Source organism: Lycorma delicatula, chromosome 9 (assembly GCF_047948215.1).
Source record: "Lycorma delicatula isolate Av1 chromosome 9, ASM4794821v1, whole genome shotgun sequence".
Lineage (NCBI taxonomy): Eukaryota > Metazoa > Arthropoda > Insecta > Hemiptera > Fulgoridae > Lycorma > Lycorma delicatula.
Window position 1 is genome coordinate 126379061 of NC_134463.1, and position 16530 is coordinate 126395590.

The 16530-nt window shown below is 31.6% G+C and overlaps 1 protein-coding gene across 3 annotated transcripts in view; it reads left to right on the forward strand.

Moving 5' to 3' along the window:
• The window catches only part of l(2)gl (LLGL domain-containing protein l(2)gl), a 137684-nt gene that overhangs the window by 33419 nt on the left and 87735 nt on the right, over window positions 1-16530 (forward strand). For all 3 annotated transcript variants that reach the window (XM_075375368.1, XM_075375369.1, XM_075375370.1), the window contains exons 3-6: window positions 4876-4973; window positions 10686-10770; window positions 12037-12134; window positions 15267-15410. In XM_075375368.1, the coding sequence (XP_075231483.1) occupies window positions 4876-4973; window positions 10686-10770; window positions 12037-12134; window positions 15267-15410 (425 nt within the window). The remainder of the gene's footprint in view (window positions 1-4875; window positions 4974-10685; window positions 10771-12036; window positions 12135-15266; window positions 15411-16530) is intronic.

Genomic DNA, 16530 nt, shown 5'->3' on the forward strand with positions numbered 1-16530 from the left:
GATTTATAATCTTCTGTATGAAAGAAACAAATACTACCACTTGGCATATTAATTTATATCTGTAAGAAATATATATAACAGAAAAGAACTCCTGTTATTTAAAAACAAATTCTTTAACTTTACATTTGAAGAAATGTCGGTTTTGAGTAGTATTTAAAACTTTAACCGTAGGAAAATTGTAATTTCTTTGCACCTTAATTGGTCTTTTCAAACTCCGGCCCAAATTCTATTAACAAATATAGGTTTAGTTGTATCCGAGATGTAGTTCGCTAAGGTTGCAATTATTCAAGTTTCCGGCATTCTTAGAATGGATTTTTCGGACGTATTTTAAAAATTCACAATACACCTTACGGAAAGAAGGTATCTTTACGGGGAAAGGACGAACAGTGAGACACAATGATTTATTTGCAGAAGTACTGTAAAAGAAACAACCTACCTAAAGAGTGTTTCACGATGCATCCACGTGACGGTTATTCAATTCGCTTGTTGATTTTATGTTGCCGGCTCGGTTACGTGCTGCGTAAAATTTACCCCCTTTTGGACAAAAAAGAACTAGAAGAAAATCAGTCTACGTAATGGAAAATATAATCAAAATTTTGTGTTGTTGGAAGAAACATCCGAATCGTGTATACATTGCTTATCGATATTCCAGCTAAAGGATAGGAAGATAAAGTTTAATGTACTTGTTATTTTTGTACTTTATTGTAGTTACTTAGTTAATAGCGCTGGCGTATATACAGTCGGGCCGAGAATTAATAAATGAATTTGGAATATACTCTCAAAATTAGATCTCGGCTGTCAAAAGTGAAGGACAAAAATTGAAAAATAATGTTTTAACTTGTTCAAAAGTGTTATTGAACTTCAAATTTAGAAAAAATTATTTCTATTCGGCGAAAAAGTTAATTTGTTCGTTATTCACGAGGTTGGAATGCGGGCAGGTGAAATGTTTTATGTATCAAGATATTCTAAGAAATACTTAACTGATATATTGCATAATTTCTTAAAATTATATTTTTGTCTGTAAAGTTTAACCTTATTGAATATTTTATTTTTATTGCTTGTATAAATTGTAAATCTCCTTAGGTCGACAATAATTTGAGTATTTTATTATCTTTTAATAATTACGTGTTGTAAATATTTTGTTAAATAAATGCTGTGTTTGATTATTTTTATTAATGATTTTATATATATATATATATATGCGTGTGTGTTATTGTTTCAATGTATCAACATACTGAAATAGTTGTTTGATAAATATTTAGGCCATTTTTGTTTTTTATTTCAATGTAGGTCAGTTTTATTTTATTTGTTTTCTTTTATATTTGTTATCTGTTTAAAAAAAAATTGTTTGTTAACATTTGCTTTGTCAAAGTGATGTTTGTATGAAATTACATCTGAGCGATTTATTTTATTTATTACATTGATTCCCCTTTTAATTTATACATCTACAGAACAGATTTAAAACAACTCTGTGACAGTTAGCGGTAAGATTGTTTGTTAATCTTATTTGGTTTCAGGTTACTGTTACAGACTGTTAATCGAGTCCCGTATACCAAAGTACTCTAGTGACATGTGTACTTATTAATTCAATAAAGATGCTGTGCTGCCTCGTTTGGAGGCAGTCTGTCTGAGGGATGATTGTATTGTATCTACAGTGGCGATCAAATTAATCCGAACATAGTGTTTAACAGAAAATTGTATTTAAAAAAAATATATATTTAATAGTCAAATTTACTTAAATTTAATAGTTTATGTGTCCTGATTCCCGTAGGAGAAGACACCCTCCATGTGACGGTTTCGGTCGCCACGCCACCCCCTCCGTACCTAGCCCTTATTAGCTTTACCGGAGGTCATCTTCAGTATCTCGGCAGCGACATCTTTCAATCGAGCCCCAGGATGTCACAAGCGACACTCTCATCGGTGTACTACTAACTAACATAAACTCCAAAGAAAACGCATCTAGCAAAGTCTCAAACAAGACCGAACGAAGGAACTGAATTCTACCTACCCGAAACGTAAAAATGAGTTCGACACACAACGAATCGTAAAACGCAACACAAAAACAGTAACAAAACGTAACGATAAATAATGTAACCTAACATAACCGAACAGAAATAAAAACAGCAACAAATAACAATAAAACCAAACAGAAACAAAGAAGGAAAGGCCAAGAGAACATCACACCCCTTCAGCGATCCTTTATTTCGCCAAATATCCAATAAAACGTTCCATGATCACCGATTCGGCCCGGTTTTTCCAGTTAACACGAGATCATGTGTTAACCCCGTAATATCAAGCCGACAGATGGTCTCCGTGTGCATTTAAGTCATACCTAGCACATTCATATATCACATGATAAGCATCATCCAACAATACGCATTGCGGACACATACTGCCGAATTTCTTTAGTCTGCCCTGAAATAAATTGCGTCACATACTTCCTCCTTTGATTATCTCATTAACTCTCTTTGGCATTATTTCCGCTAAGGTAGAACAATGATATTTGATGTCTTCATCTCGAAACCGATCCTGTATCGCTGAAGTAATGAGGTCGGTTTTGTGCTATAATTCATTTTCCCAAGTCTTTTTAGTACGGGCCGTAAATTTTCAACGGGATTCAGATCGGGGCAGTACCCTGGCCACGAGAGCTCTCGAAGTTTTTGGTTTTTGAGGAACCTTTCTGCTTTCTTTGATGTGTGACACGGTGCAACGTCCTGTTGGAAAATGAGTTCTGGATTCTTCTGCGTAAGCGGGACTGTTTTTCTTTGGCATATGTTAATGTATCGGTCCGATTTCATCATCCCATCCGCAGACATAAGTTCTCCTGGCCCCATGTGTAAAACATCCCCAAAACATCTTTTTCGATGGATGTTTAGCAGCTTGTTGCAGGTGAGGTGGCGTAGTAGTTTTCTCATCTGCTGACTTACGAATGTAGGCTACTCTCTCTTCTCGGATAAAGAAACGAGTCTCGTCTGAAAAAATAACTTTTTTCCACATCTCAGTAGTTCATTCTTTATATTCCTTTGCCCATTGAAGTCTTTTTGTCTTCATAACTTCCGTCAGTAACTGCCGCATTGTAGGCTTCCGAGCAATCCTTCTCGCTGCCCCTTCTACGAACTGTAATATCAGAAACATTAATCCCGCTGGCTCTCAAGTCCCTTTTAGGTCAGCAGCTGACAAACGTGGATTAATTTTGCTTTTTCTCATTAGTAATCTGTCCTGAATAGACGTGATTTTGTTTTTCCGTCCATATTTTCGTTTTCTCTTTGGAGAGACGGAAACTGTTATCGTAACCCTTTTCAATATGTCATTTACAGTACCTAATCCCACATTACATCACCGGCAATCTGTCAGAACAATAATTTTTGACCGCTTTCGTGCGGTTATATCCCGTCTTATTAATTAGAAACGAATAGCAAACTTAAAACAGAAACTCACAAGGTCACCAAATACTAATTGACGATGAATTATAAAAGCACAAAAACCACTAATTCTGTTTTTATATGGATTATGAAGTGTTTGTATAGTAACATAACCTGCAATACCAAACAGCAAGCAATCTGCCACAGAATGAAGATTTCGTACAACAGAATAAAAATTCCCTTTGTTCGGATTAATTTCTTCGCTGCTCTATTTTCTTTCCCATTTCTTTTCGGTTAAAATACTGCTCCTGCTAATACTGCTTCTGATCAATAAATCAAAATAGACTTACCTGATGAGTTAAAAATATCAGTTAAAATGAGTTAAATTACACTTACCTTATGAGTTGGATTTAATTTTTTCTTCAGAAGGTGTTGCAGATCATGATGCATTGTGCACAGATTTTAGAAAGTTTTCAAACTTATTAAATATTGTATTAAAAAATTTGATGTGGGCATCACATGACTTCCTTTTACGCCTATTAAATTACGTAATAAAGTGGACAGTTACACAATTTCATTGTGGTGGACACCACATTGCATCACATTTTTTTGTGGTTTCCGTGTTAGCATGTTATATTAATCTTGTTTCACGTCGCTCAAGCAGTTACGTGGTACGTGTCGATCCATAACCGTGGACACATCGGTTTCAATCCGACTTCATGTACATATATTCTTTTTATTTTTATTTTTTTAATTTAAATATATTGATTTATTAATAATTATTAACCTCTGTAAAAATTTTTGAATTAAAATGAAAAGTACAAAATATTTTATTTGACTAATAACTTCTGATTTTTTTCATATTCATTTTTATTATTATTGAATTATTATTTATTATATAAAGATCTTTAACAATCCGAGGTTAATAAGTAATATATCTAAGTTAAAAAAAAAAAAAACTAATAAACAGAAGATCAAGTCGGATTTGAACTGATGTGTCTTCCCCTTATATAATAGAAATATTTCATTAATTAAAATTACATTTGGCTATAACTCTGGAACCTATGAAAATAAGTACCACATGATATATCGTTGAAAAGCTCTCGATGAGGGCTTCTTACTGCAGTTGAGAAAAAAATCAAAATCTTTTGGATTTGGGCTTTTTTGGACACTTTTGGTCCAGTCGATTACAATCAAAAGAGGGGAGGTGCACAACTAGATGTTACAACAGTCCTAAATCCAACATTTTAACATCCCACAGCTAATGGTTTTTGTGCTATGCGAGATACATACGTACGTACAGACGTCACGCCGAAACTAATCAAAATTGATTCAGGGATGGTCAGAATTGATATTTCCGTTGAAATCTGAAAACCGAAATTTTTCGCGATCACAAAACGTCCTTTACTTTGTACAAGGAAGTAAGAAGGTAATTTTATTTTAAACATAAGTTATTTGAAGTATAAAATATTTAGAAAGGTATCTGTTCATTATTTATTTGTTTTGGTTACAGACTGTCCAACATGGATTTCCAAATAAACCAACTTGTATTGCCTGGGATCCAGTATTACGTCTTATGGCAATCGGTACAGCGACAGGTGCCATTAAAGTGTATCCTTTATTTATAAAATAAATTTTAATAATTGTGAAAAAAAATATTTGATGTGGACACCACATTGCATCGCATTTTTTGTGGTGCCCGTATCAACATTTTATATTAGTTTATCTATTAATTTTGTTTCACGTCGCTCAAATAGTTATGTGTTGTAAGTGAGAATGTGTCGGACTGTAACCATGGACACATCGGTTTGAATCCGACTTCATATGTATATTCTTTTAAAACTTTTTTTTAATTTTTATTATTGAATTATTTATTATAACGATCTTTTTACAATCCAAGGTTAATAATTAAGGTATTTAAATTAAAAAGAAGGAGATGAAGTCGGATTTGAACCAATGTCTTTCCCTTGTAAAATCCAAATATTTCATTAATTAAAATTTAATTTGGCTATAACTCTGGAGCCAATGGAAATAAGTACCACTTACGATATATCTTTGAAAATCTCTCAATGAGGGCTTATTACTGCAGTTAAGAAAAAGTCCAAGATCCAAATTTTTTGGATTTGGGTTTTTTAGACACTTTAGGTCCAGTCAATTGCAATCAAAAGGGGAGGTGCACAACTAGATGTTACAACAGTTCTAAATCCGAAATTTCAACATTCTACAACTAATCGTTTTTGAGTTATGCAAGATACATTTGTACATACGTACAGATGTCACACTGAAATTAGTCAAAATGGATGTTTCCATTGAAATCTGAAAACCGAAAATTTTCGCTACTTCCTTTACTTTGTACAAGGAAGTAAAAAGGAATAAGTATTTATGATTATGTAATGGAAAATGAGGTTTCAAATAAAATTAATATAATTTTTGGTACTAAGCATATTTTACATTTTCAAATGATTAGATTTATAAGGAAAATGTTTTTCAAGGTACGGTTACAATATTCAGATAATCATTCTTTTGTTGGGTTTGTTGAATGTTTCAGACGTCCCCTTATGTGCTTGTTATACAAGACTGTTGAAATGATGGTAGGATGAATAAAATTTTAATTTAATATTTGGATGGACATTTCATTTTTTGACAAAGATATTCCATTTTTTCTATATTTAATTGTCTGATATTATATAATTTTTTGAACATCAAAGTGAAGAGTTAACAGAAAAAAATTAGTTGAATTATTTATAAAAATAAATTAGATATTTTTATAAAGTGTAGTAAAATACCTTGTTTATATAATATCCATGAAATGAGATTTAAAATTTAGGAGACACATTAAAAGTCAACAGTCCTGTTTAAAGCCATCTTTAAATAAATAGTAAGTGAAAAAAAACAAGCAAAGATTAATCCCTTTTTAAGCAGAAATTGACAGATGAACTAATTTTTTTATCTTACTTTTTTTTAATATTCAGTGAAAATCTTAATTTTTTTCATGTTAGTAAATTTACAATTAAGTTTTTATATATTTGTAAATTTTGTAATATTAAGCGTAAATGTTACAGTGTAAGTGATTGTGCCTCATAAAAAAAATTTGCAGTTTTTTCTCAAATAGTATATATATATATATATATAAATACAATAGTATAATATATATACAATATATGTACAATATATATACAATATTATAATATATACTATAGTATAATAGTATAATATATACTATTTATATAATTACCAGGTGTGTAAATATGAAACTGGAATTTTTGTATAGAAAATACACGTTTATTGTTTGAAAATGTTAAAAAAAATTTTATTATAAATATTGTCCATTACTAGCTGTACATTTTTCCCATCTCTCTGACAATTTATGAATGCCACGCCAAAAAAAATTGTTGCTGTTTTGAGGCAAACCAGTCATCAAGCCATTTTCGTATGTTTTCATAAGAAGTGAAGCGCTTCTCAGCAAGTGCAAGTCCCATCGATGCAAATAAATAGTAATCGGATGGAGCCAAGTGTTGAGAAAGCCGCATTCGAAAAAATTTCCCAACTGAACGCCTCAGTCATTTCCTTAACCGGTTTTGCTGTGTGCAATGGTGCATTATCATGAAGCAAAATCACTTTGTGTTGCCTTTTCTAATATTCTGGCCGTTTTTCACGCAATGCTTGATTCAAATTGATAATTTGTTGTCGGTAGCGTTTTAGCAGCTCGTAATAGATCACACCCTTCGATCCCACCAACCACAGACCATTATCTTCTTTCCATAGCAATTTGGCCTTGAAATTAATGTCGATGGTTCATCCGGAGTTACCCATGATCTTTTATGCTGAGGATTCTGGAAATATATCCAATTTTTATCAGCTGTCACAATTCGGTGGAGAAATGACTTTTGTACCTGGCGAGCAGATTTTCACAAGTTGTTTTTTGGTTTTCTTGGTTTCTTTCATTCAGTTCAAGTGGAACCCATTTTGCCATCTTCTGGATCTCTCCTGTGGCTTTCAAACTTATGGAGACAGCTTCTCGTGTTACATTTAATTGATCCACAGGTTGTTGCTGCGTTTGAGTGTCATCCTCATCCAACAATGCTTGCAATTCATTATCTTCAAACATTTTTGGTGGTTTCCATGTTCTTCGTTTCTCACGTCAAAATCGCCACTTTTGAATTTTTTATACCACCTAAAGCACTGTGATTTACTAAGAGCATGCTCACTGCTGTAAGCTTTGACAAGCATTCGATGTGATTCTGCAGGTTTTTCTGTTACCATTTCTTTAAATGGTAACAGAAAATCAATGCTGTTCACAAATCATAGTTTGCACGTACAAAACCCGATATGTTCAATGCTAATTAACGTACTATTAAAGTACTATGCATTTGTATGAAATTTACATTGTTGTGAGTTGAAAATCTTTGTCAGGTGTTAAAGAAAGAAAATGGTGCCAAAGATGCGGTTTTAATGGTAACACTCCATTGACAGCTAGGGCCCTGTATGGGCAAATTCCGGTTTCAGATTTACACACCTTGTAATAATGTTATAATGGTATAGAGTGTTCAAAAAGTGATGGAACCTTATCGAAGAATATTTCCTATTTTTTGCTGGTTTAGTTGAGAAAAAAAGGGTTACACAATGCAGTAGAGAATATTCATTGCCTCCCAGTACATAGATGTGGCAGTTATGCCCAGACCCAGAATGCCTTCACAGAAACTTATGGTATGGATGGTATGGACAAGTTCTCCATCAAGCAGCTGTACAAGTTCCAATTGACAGGGAGTGTGGCAGATGTAGCTGAAAGTGGTCGACCAAAAGTGTTAACACTAGACACGCACATAGCAAGCGGGGGACTAAGGGAGCTACAGCCCCCCACCCACGAAACTCACTCTGATGCAATACTAATAAAAATAATTGATTACTGGGGATTTTCCACAAGCCAGAAATGCAACACTTGCTTATCGCATTCCAAACACGTGCGTAGGCAGCTGTATGGTATTCCAAGAATCCAAGAAAGCATAAAGGTAATAGGTAAGAAATAATTTCAATGTGAGCATGGTGCTCACACGTCGAGTAATGGTGGGTTAATTCTAAAAATGTGCTATTAATTGGTTGGGCACATAGGTAACTTTATTTAACTAATGAGTAATTAATAGCATAAGCTTTAAGCACAAGATTAATGAGTATTTAATGGAACAATAATAGGGGTTTTAAATTAAATTATGTTCTGAACTTTGCAATGAAAAATCAGTCAGAATCTTTCGAGCTTTGGAAGCGTGAATGTCTAAAAGTGAGTGCATGTAATAGACCGTTGTTGTGGACTTTTATTCATTATTCATATTAATTTATGTATAATTTACACCATTGTCAAAGCTAAAAACAATATTTTCAATTACATCATTTTTTATTAAAAAGAATAAAATAGATGAAACCTGCAGTGCTACAAAAAATATTATTAGTAAGATAATATGTGAGAGTGAGAATTTAAAAAGTGACAGTGCAGCTTGAGATGTAGATCACCAGAAATTTGAATTTGTTGCTAATGATCAATTTCAACTTGAAATATTTGATATCGCAATGACATCACAGAATATTTTATGCCAGGAGGCATAAAATATCATTTAAAATTGAAGGTTTTGACATCTGTTCTGTTGCGTGCAAATTCCTTTATTATTCCTCAATTATTACTTTGTATTTTTATTTCATTATTTTATAGAAACAGATATAACAAATATAGGAATAGTTATATATGGAATAGTTTATAAAAGGTGTTGAAAATGGCTTCCTCCAACATCAATACAACCCTGCATATATTTCAGTTTGTTTCCAAACACTTTAATCATCTGATTTACTGGAATGCCTCATACATATACTGTTATTGCAGTTTTTAATTTGTCATTCAAGGTTTGTTGCAGTATACTGCTTGTTTCGCTGCCCACCATAGAAAGTAAGTTACAGTGAGTGATTGTGCAGGCTAAAAACCCCTTGAAATGATTCATTCACGAAAGACATTTTGTAAAAAAGTCATCGACCTGTTAGCTGTGTGCGCCGTGGCACCATCTTGTTGGAACCAACCATGATTGATTTCCACTTCTGTTAACTGACTAATGAAGTTTGTTAAAACAGCACAATAATGATCACTATTAACTGTATTTTCAAAAAAAGATGGAACCTGCAGTGCACATTCTACCCACACCAACCCAGATTCCAACTTTCGCTTCATGTAAAGATTATTTGTATTAATTCATAGGATTTAGTTGTCGACCACAATAGTGTATTTTGTGAATTAATGTACCCTCCTAGGTGAAACCGTGCTTCATCTGGGAGTAAAAAAATCTTTCATCTGTAAAACATGTATTGTTGAGGATACCTACAGAATTTTGGTCAATAAAACGTTTAAACCATTGACAATAAGTTAGTCTTTTGGTATGATCTGTAGGTTTCAATTCTTAAATATGCATTACTTTATAGGGAAAAAGTTTCAGTTTGTTTCTTACCATTTTATACGCGATAATAAGTCCAATATCTTGCTGCTGTTGTTAACTTACACGTTGACTTTGATGGACTTTCGGCCATAGTGTTTGAAATATCAAGCTACTTTTATTCGTTAGTTTAGGTTGTCTTCCACCTCGATCAGTGTCTTCAACAAAGCCTGTTGCCTGTAATCTTTTGATAAAAGTTTGAACTGCATTGTGGTGATGTACAGGAGTATAAGGAAACTTTTCAGAAAACTTGTGCTTCACAAAATCGGTGAACTTGTCACCTTCATGAAAGATTGTTCACTGAAAACAATGCGTTCCTCTACCAAAAGAATTACCTTTTTTACAACTATGGATTCCAATAAATGAAATGAAGCATGTTCAGTCACAATCCTACTGATGCCTTGGTTTATTACTGAGCAACGCCCAATGAACCCTTGCAGGTTACCCTTAACAATCATCTCTATGTCTTTGAGGTGGAATAAAACAATAAACATGGTTTTCAATCCTGACTTGTTCATTTGTTTTTTCATCCTTGGTGTTTGTGTAGTCTTCCATTACATCAGCTGACGCAATTGTTTTGAAATAAAAAAATTTGTTACATGTGATGACATTTTCAAATAAGTCTGATTGTTCATCCATTCATGTAAGAATTTCTGATCAAAGACCTTAACAAATTTAAAAGCCAGTTGAATGTTGTAATACTTTTATAATTCTTATTGTACTGAGATAGATTAGAAGATAAAAGAATATAAATTAACTTGAAGTTGGGTGTGTGATTTGAACGAAATACAACCCTTAATGTATAATGTTTGTGCAGTATAATTGATAAGTGCTTTCCTTAAATTATTTGATACAGTTTGGGAAAACCAGGTGTTGAATTCTATGGACATCAGAGTGGAACAGATCAGTTTGTTACAAAGCTGATATTCGTACCAAATGAGGTAGGTATAATGATATTTTATTAATGTATTTTTTTTAACACACAAATTATTACTCAAAAATTTATCAAAATATTGATTAAAAATTTTGTATTAAGCTGAAAAATTATGAATAAAATTATCGTTTAACATTTAACAAAGCTGACAAACATTTTCTCTTTAACTTCTTTCTCTTAAACAAAAATCTCAAATTAATGTATTGATTAATTTTTTTAATACAGGCTTGTTGTTAGTGAAAAATTTCAAAGCAAGCAGAATTTTATTCAGAAGCACTCGAACATAACCCAAACGGTTGAATAGTAGGAAGATTATTTCAGTTGATGTGGGAAGCTTCTAGTTTAAAGACTATTCCAGCGAGCATGCGGGGGCACACACACACACACACACACACACACACACACACACACACACACACACATATATTTATTGCGAAAACAAATATTTTCATGAGATATTCATCATTTAGCTTTTTTTTTGTTTAAGTGTCCCATGTATGTATTTTTAGATTCACTGTTCAGTTCCTGTAATCTAGAATTTTATTTCAACATCATTACATGTCCTATAATAGAGCGGGTGTAAATAAAGATAGAACTGTGACTATAATTAGAAAGAGGAAGAAACATTGCATGGTACAGTGTGCTTCTTCCTGTATTGATATCAAACGGCTATTTATGATTACATTGGGAATGCATAATTTTCACTAACATTTTTGTAGCCATTATTTATGTCTGCCCTTATAAGAAGTTTTGACATTCCATAATCAATTCTACTTAAATCATTTTTAATATAGCATGGTCAGGCATATTGTGCTACTGTTTGCAAATCAGTGTTGGCTTCAGAAAAATTCAGAATATCTTTGTTTTATAAACTAATTTCTACCCTAAACTGCCTCTTTTTAAACATACATGGAGAATGGATAAAGAACATCGTGTAATCAGAATATATAATTCTTGCAACTTTGTTGCTATCAAAAAAGTAATGAAACATTATGAGTTGAGGTTTCTTAAAATGTTCATCAGAGGTTTCAACAGCTCATCAGAGATTCCTTTGGTAGTTGTGTTTGTAAATAATGATTTCAAAGCATTATGGGGGTTGAGACTCTGATGCTGATTCTACTGTAAATTTGTAACTGAAAATTCTACAGAAATGTGTAATGTCTTAGATGTGCTACATTTTACTTGGTAATAGTTTCAAATGATTTAAAAGTTGCTGAAATATTATTTTAAAGTGCTTTAATTTTCTTTTATTTATTTATATTTTTAATTTTAGGGTCGTCTAATATCACTTGGCAGTGACAATACACTGCATCTTTGGGAAGTGAATGACTCTACTTTGGAAGAAGTTAAAGCAAAGACTGTTGAAGGAAAGTAAGTAAAGTGAATCTTATTGTGCACATTTATTCTGTTTTATCTATTTATTAATTAATTCTTGTACTTAATATTTGATTTTTATAAAGTACTTAATTAATTACTTAGGAATTCACTCAAGAATTATTTATATAGAGCCAAGAGCTAAAAAAATAACTAAAAGAATTAATTTTATTATGTAGCTGTTGAATATCCAAATTTTAATTCTATTATAAAAAAATAACAATTGAAAAAATGAGCAAAAAAAGTTTATTTGTCCTTATAAAATATGAAGTAAAAACTCAAAAATTTTTGATTTAGTTACAATGTCTGTAAGCAGAAAGCTAAAAGGCCAGCTTGTAACAAAATTCCTGTAAATTTAACAATATAATTGTTAGTTCAAGTCAAGGAAGACATGTCTTACCAATTATAAGATTTTTTAATTATAAGAAGTGTATCTGTTATCTTGCTGTGTATCTGTTAAAATTTTTGTTTTTCATTTTATTATTTTTCCTAGAATATTAACAATTTCATATCTTCTTAAAATTTCTACTATACCTCTGTTATTTCCTTATTAATTATAAGGATGACAGCGTTTAATGTATTTTGCTAATTGTTGGGAACAGATATGGGATTTTTCTGCTATAACTCCTAAACTTCTAGCAATGTAAGACTACTGATATACATAAAAAAAATATTTTAGACTATATACCACAAAGAGCATTTTATAACCTTGGAAATATTTTTTCAAATGCGTAAAAAAATAAAATGAAAATGCAGTATTTTTTTCCCATTTAACATATATATAAAGTAACCAAATGTCTTATAAATCATACAGTACATTAATAAATATAAGAAAAAGAGGATTTTAAAAAGAACTGTAAATTTTTTATTTACAAAAACATTTTTTTTCTTAGTTTGTACTGGTAGTGAACTCTGTGCTTGAAAATTTTCATTTAGCCATAGTTTTTACAACGTGTGCAGGGGAAGGCTGAAAAGTTTTGTCTTCAGTGTAGTATATTTGCTTGTGTTGCCTTTTCTAACTTTGTTTAGTATACAGTGATTCACAACTTTAAAAACGTATAAAAATTATTTAGATAACTTACAAATTCGGTTGAGGTCTCATTTCATAGCAAAACAAGTTTTGAATCTTGTAGTTCATTAGTACCAAATTTGGCATCAGTGCTGTCACCAGTGTTGTTAAAAATGGATACAATTACTGGTGTGGAATGTGCTGGTTGAGTGTTTTGGTTTTATGATTTGTAGTCAGCTACTGTATGTAGTTCATTATAATTTTCATAGAGATTATGGTAGGGAGCCTTCTAGTAGGTATACAGTTTACTCTTTGCACCAAACGTTTGTTGAGACAGATTGTTCTATGTAACATACAAAATCACCAGGACACCCACCCAGATGTCTCTGAAGCTGCTACAGAACAACTCAGGGAAAGCTTTGGATTTGACGTGCATTGTGTGGGACTGGCATTTCACAAATGACTGTTTGATGTGTATTATTTAAACGATTATGCTTGAAGTCATATAAACTAACCGTGGTTCAACACATTGCAGATGACAACAAAGATGCTTGGCTGCAGTTTTGTGTAGAAATGATTGATAGAATTACAGACGGTGATACCTTTTTAGACAATATAATTTTTAGTGATGAGACAATGTTTCTCATCAGCGGCAAGATGAACATTTGTAACAGCTGAATATGGGGTAGTGAAAATCCTCATGTAACTTTATAGCACATTCATGATAGCCCTAAGGCTAGTATATTTTGTGACTTATGTAAACAAAGACTGTACAGCCCGTTCTTCCAGGAGGCAACCACAATGATATCGTTCATCCAGATATGCTTCAAAATTTTCCTCTCTTAGACAATGAAGACAAAGATGGTTACAATTACCAACAGCAAGACAGGACTCCACCTCACTACCGCCTAGAAGTCTAAGATTTTCTTGATAGTTAATTAACAAGTCAGTAGATTGTTCGTGAGGTCCAGTTGCATGGCCACCTGGCTCCCCAGATTTCACCTGCTAGATTTTTTGTTGTGAGCTTTTATTAAAGATCGGGCTTATGTACCGCCTTTGCTTACTGATCTTGTTTTGTTAAGACTTTGAATTAACTCTGCAGCTGCAGAGGTAAGGCCCAAATTGCTGGTTACAGTCTGCAATGAAATTGACTTCAGGTGGGAGTAGGATGTATGATGCGTTACAAATAGAAGCCATATTAAACCAAAGGGAATGCTGGATGGCAAACTTGATGAGCTTTTCTATGAAATGAGACCTCAACCATCTGTAAGTTACCTCAATAAATTTTTTTATATGCTTTTAAAGTTGCGAGTCCTTCTTAAATCACCTGATATATGTTTGAAGATATGATCAAAAATCCTCAAGAGAAGAAATGGAAAGGAAAATAAATTGTATTAGGTTTGCAGAATAGCATTTTGTTTTTTTACAATATGAAATGCTGATTTCAAGATTATAAAATATTATGAAATCAATTATTAAGGAAACACAGTTATGAAGATTGCAGATAATAACTCGATGGATGTTTTTACCAAAGAAGGAAGAATTGATGAATTGTTTAAAAAAGGAACCTAGAACAGAGATTGCAAAAGTGAAAATGAAATAAAAACAATAGCAACAGTTAAGAAATCATTTAGTAGAAACATTTATGACATATTAATAAGGAGTAAGGTTGAAGAAGTTTCTTATAAAGTGATGTAATTTAAATATTGATCATAGTGTTTTTATTCTGATTCTAAAAGTAAAGAAACAATTGGAAGGTCAGTACTTTGAATGATGAAGAGGTAAAGTTTGCAGTGAAGAGATTTTTTAAAAAACAGAATGTGATTCTTTATTTGTTTTTTTTATACAATATTTCATTATCTAATGTTGGCAGAATTATGTAGAAGTGAGATGAAAGATTATATTATAGAAAACTAATTATGTATCTATGAAAATAAGGGATATTTTTACCTTTTTTTTTATTATTGCTTTCTGTTAATTTTTTACTCTCTCAAAATAATTGTTTGTGAATTGTTTATATTATTAATCATCTAGTAAACATTTAAGTATAGACATAGAGAGAAAAAAATGGAAATTCTAATCTTTTAACTTTGTTTTTATTCTTACTTTTTTGTTTTCAGATTAAAAAAGATTTCTGCTCTTTGCCTGGAATCGAGCGGTAAGAATCTGTTATTAGGTACAGAAGGAGGCAATATTTATGTGCTAAATGTTGCAACATTTGAAATTGCCAATACTGTTATTTATCAAGATGTTGTTATGCAAAAGTAAGCGGTATTAAATGAATTATAATAAAGTTAATTTTATTTTCTCTAATATTTATTATTAGTTCCTAATTGAATGTTTTTAATTTTTTTTTTTTTAATTAAACTCTTTTGTTATATTGTTGTTTGATTATTTATGATTTTATTTTTAATACATTTAACTTCACTCTTAATAAAACAAATCCTAATTTTTTAGTAATCTAATTAAAATTGTAAAATGAATGTATTAGTATGAAAATGAAATCACTATTTTTTTTTTTGTTTTGCTCTTGGAATATTTTGTTGTAAAAATAATTTTATGTGAAAATTTTTTTGTGATTAATTAAAAATTAAATACCTTTCTTAGATTATTTTATTAATCTTCTCTATTTATCATTTCTGTAAGTATTTTCAGTTTAGGAATTTTTCAAAAAAAATTCCTTTTTAGTTTCATTTACTGTAATTGATTATCAATAAATTTCCCAGTTTTCATTGAAGTGGTTTTGTGTCATTTACTAAAGGAGTCGTAAAATAGAATTGTATATTAACAATAGAACTTGTATATTGTGTAGGTACAAAAATTTGCTATAAATAAATGTCATTGAGAGTAGCTTTAATTTTTTTGCATCTATTAATTGGTTTTAACTGTCAGTTCATATTCAGAAAAATGTGACCCTGACCAGTTTCTCTTGTACCTCAGATGTTTTACATATGTTATACTAATAAGAAAGACAGGAAAAATAATGTAAAACAAAAAATCAGTGTACCTCTTTCTCTATGAAACAATGTATTATATATACTACTAACTCAGTAGGGGAATTTGCTATAAATTTATCAAATATTCCTGTAGATTTTCATAGAGTTTGTTTTGTTATGAAGAACCAGTTTTGGAAATGGTATGTCCCTACTGGAAGGATAAGTTCTTGGTTCTTCCTACCTTGTTTCAATGAATTTCACATCTCTGTGTGCTGAGGGGTCTATAGCTGTTATATTACTTTACAGTAACTTTAGAGAAAAAAGTTTTTTTTTTTAAGAAGACAATTAACCAGTAAGCTAGTGCAATAAGACTAGTCTGGGCACTGCTAGAGTTTTCCCTGAAGGTAGAGTGATTCTCTGTCCAAGTTATTGATCAGGCTATATATTT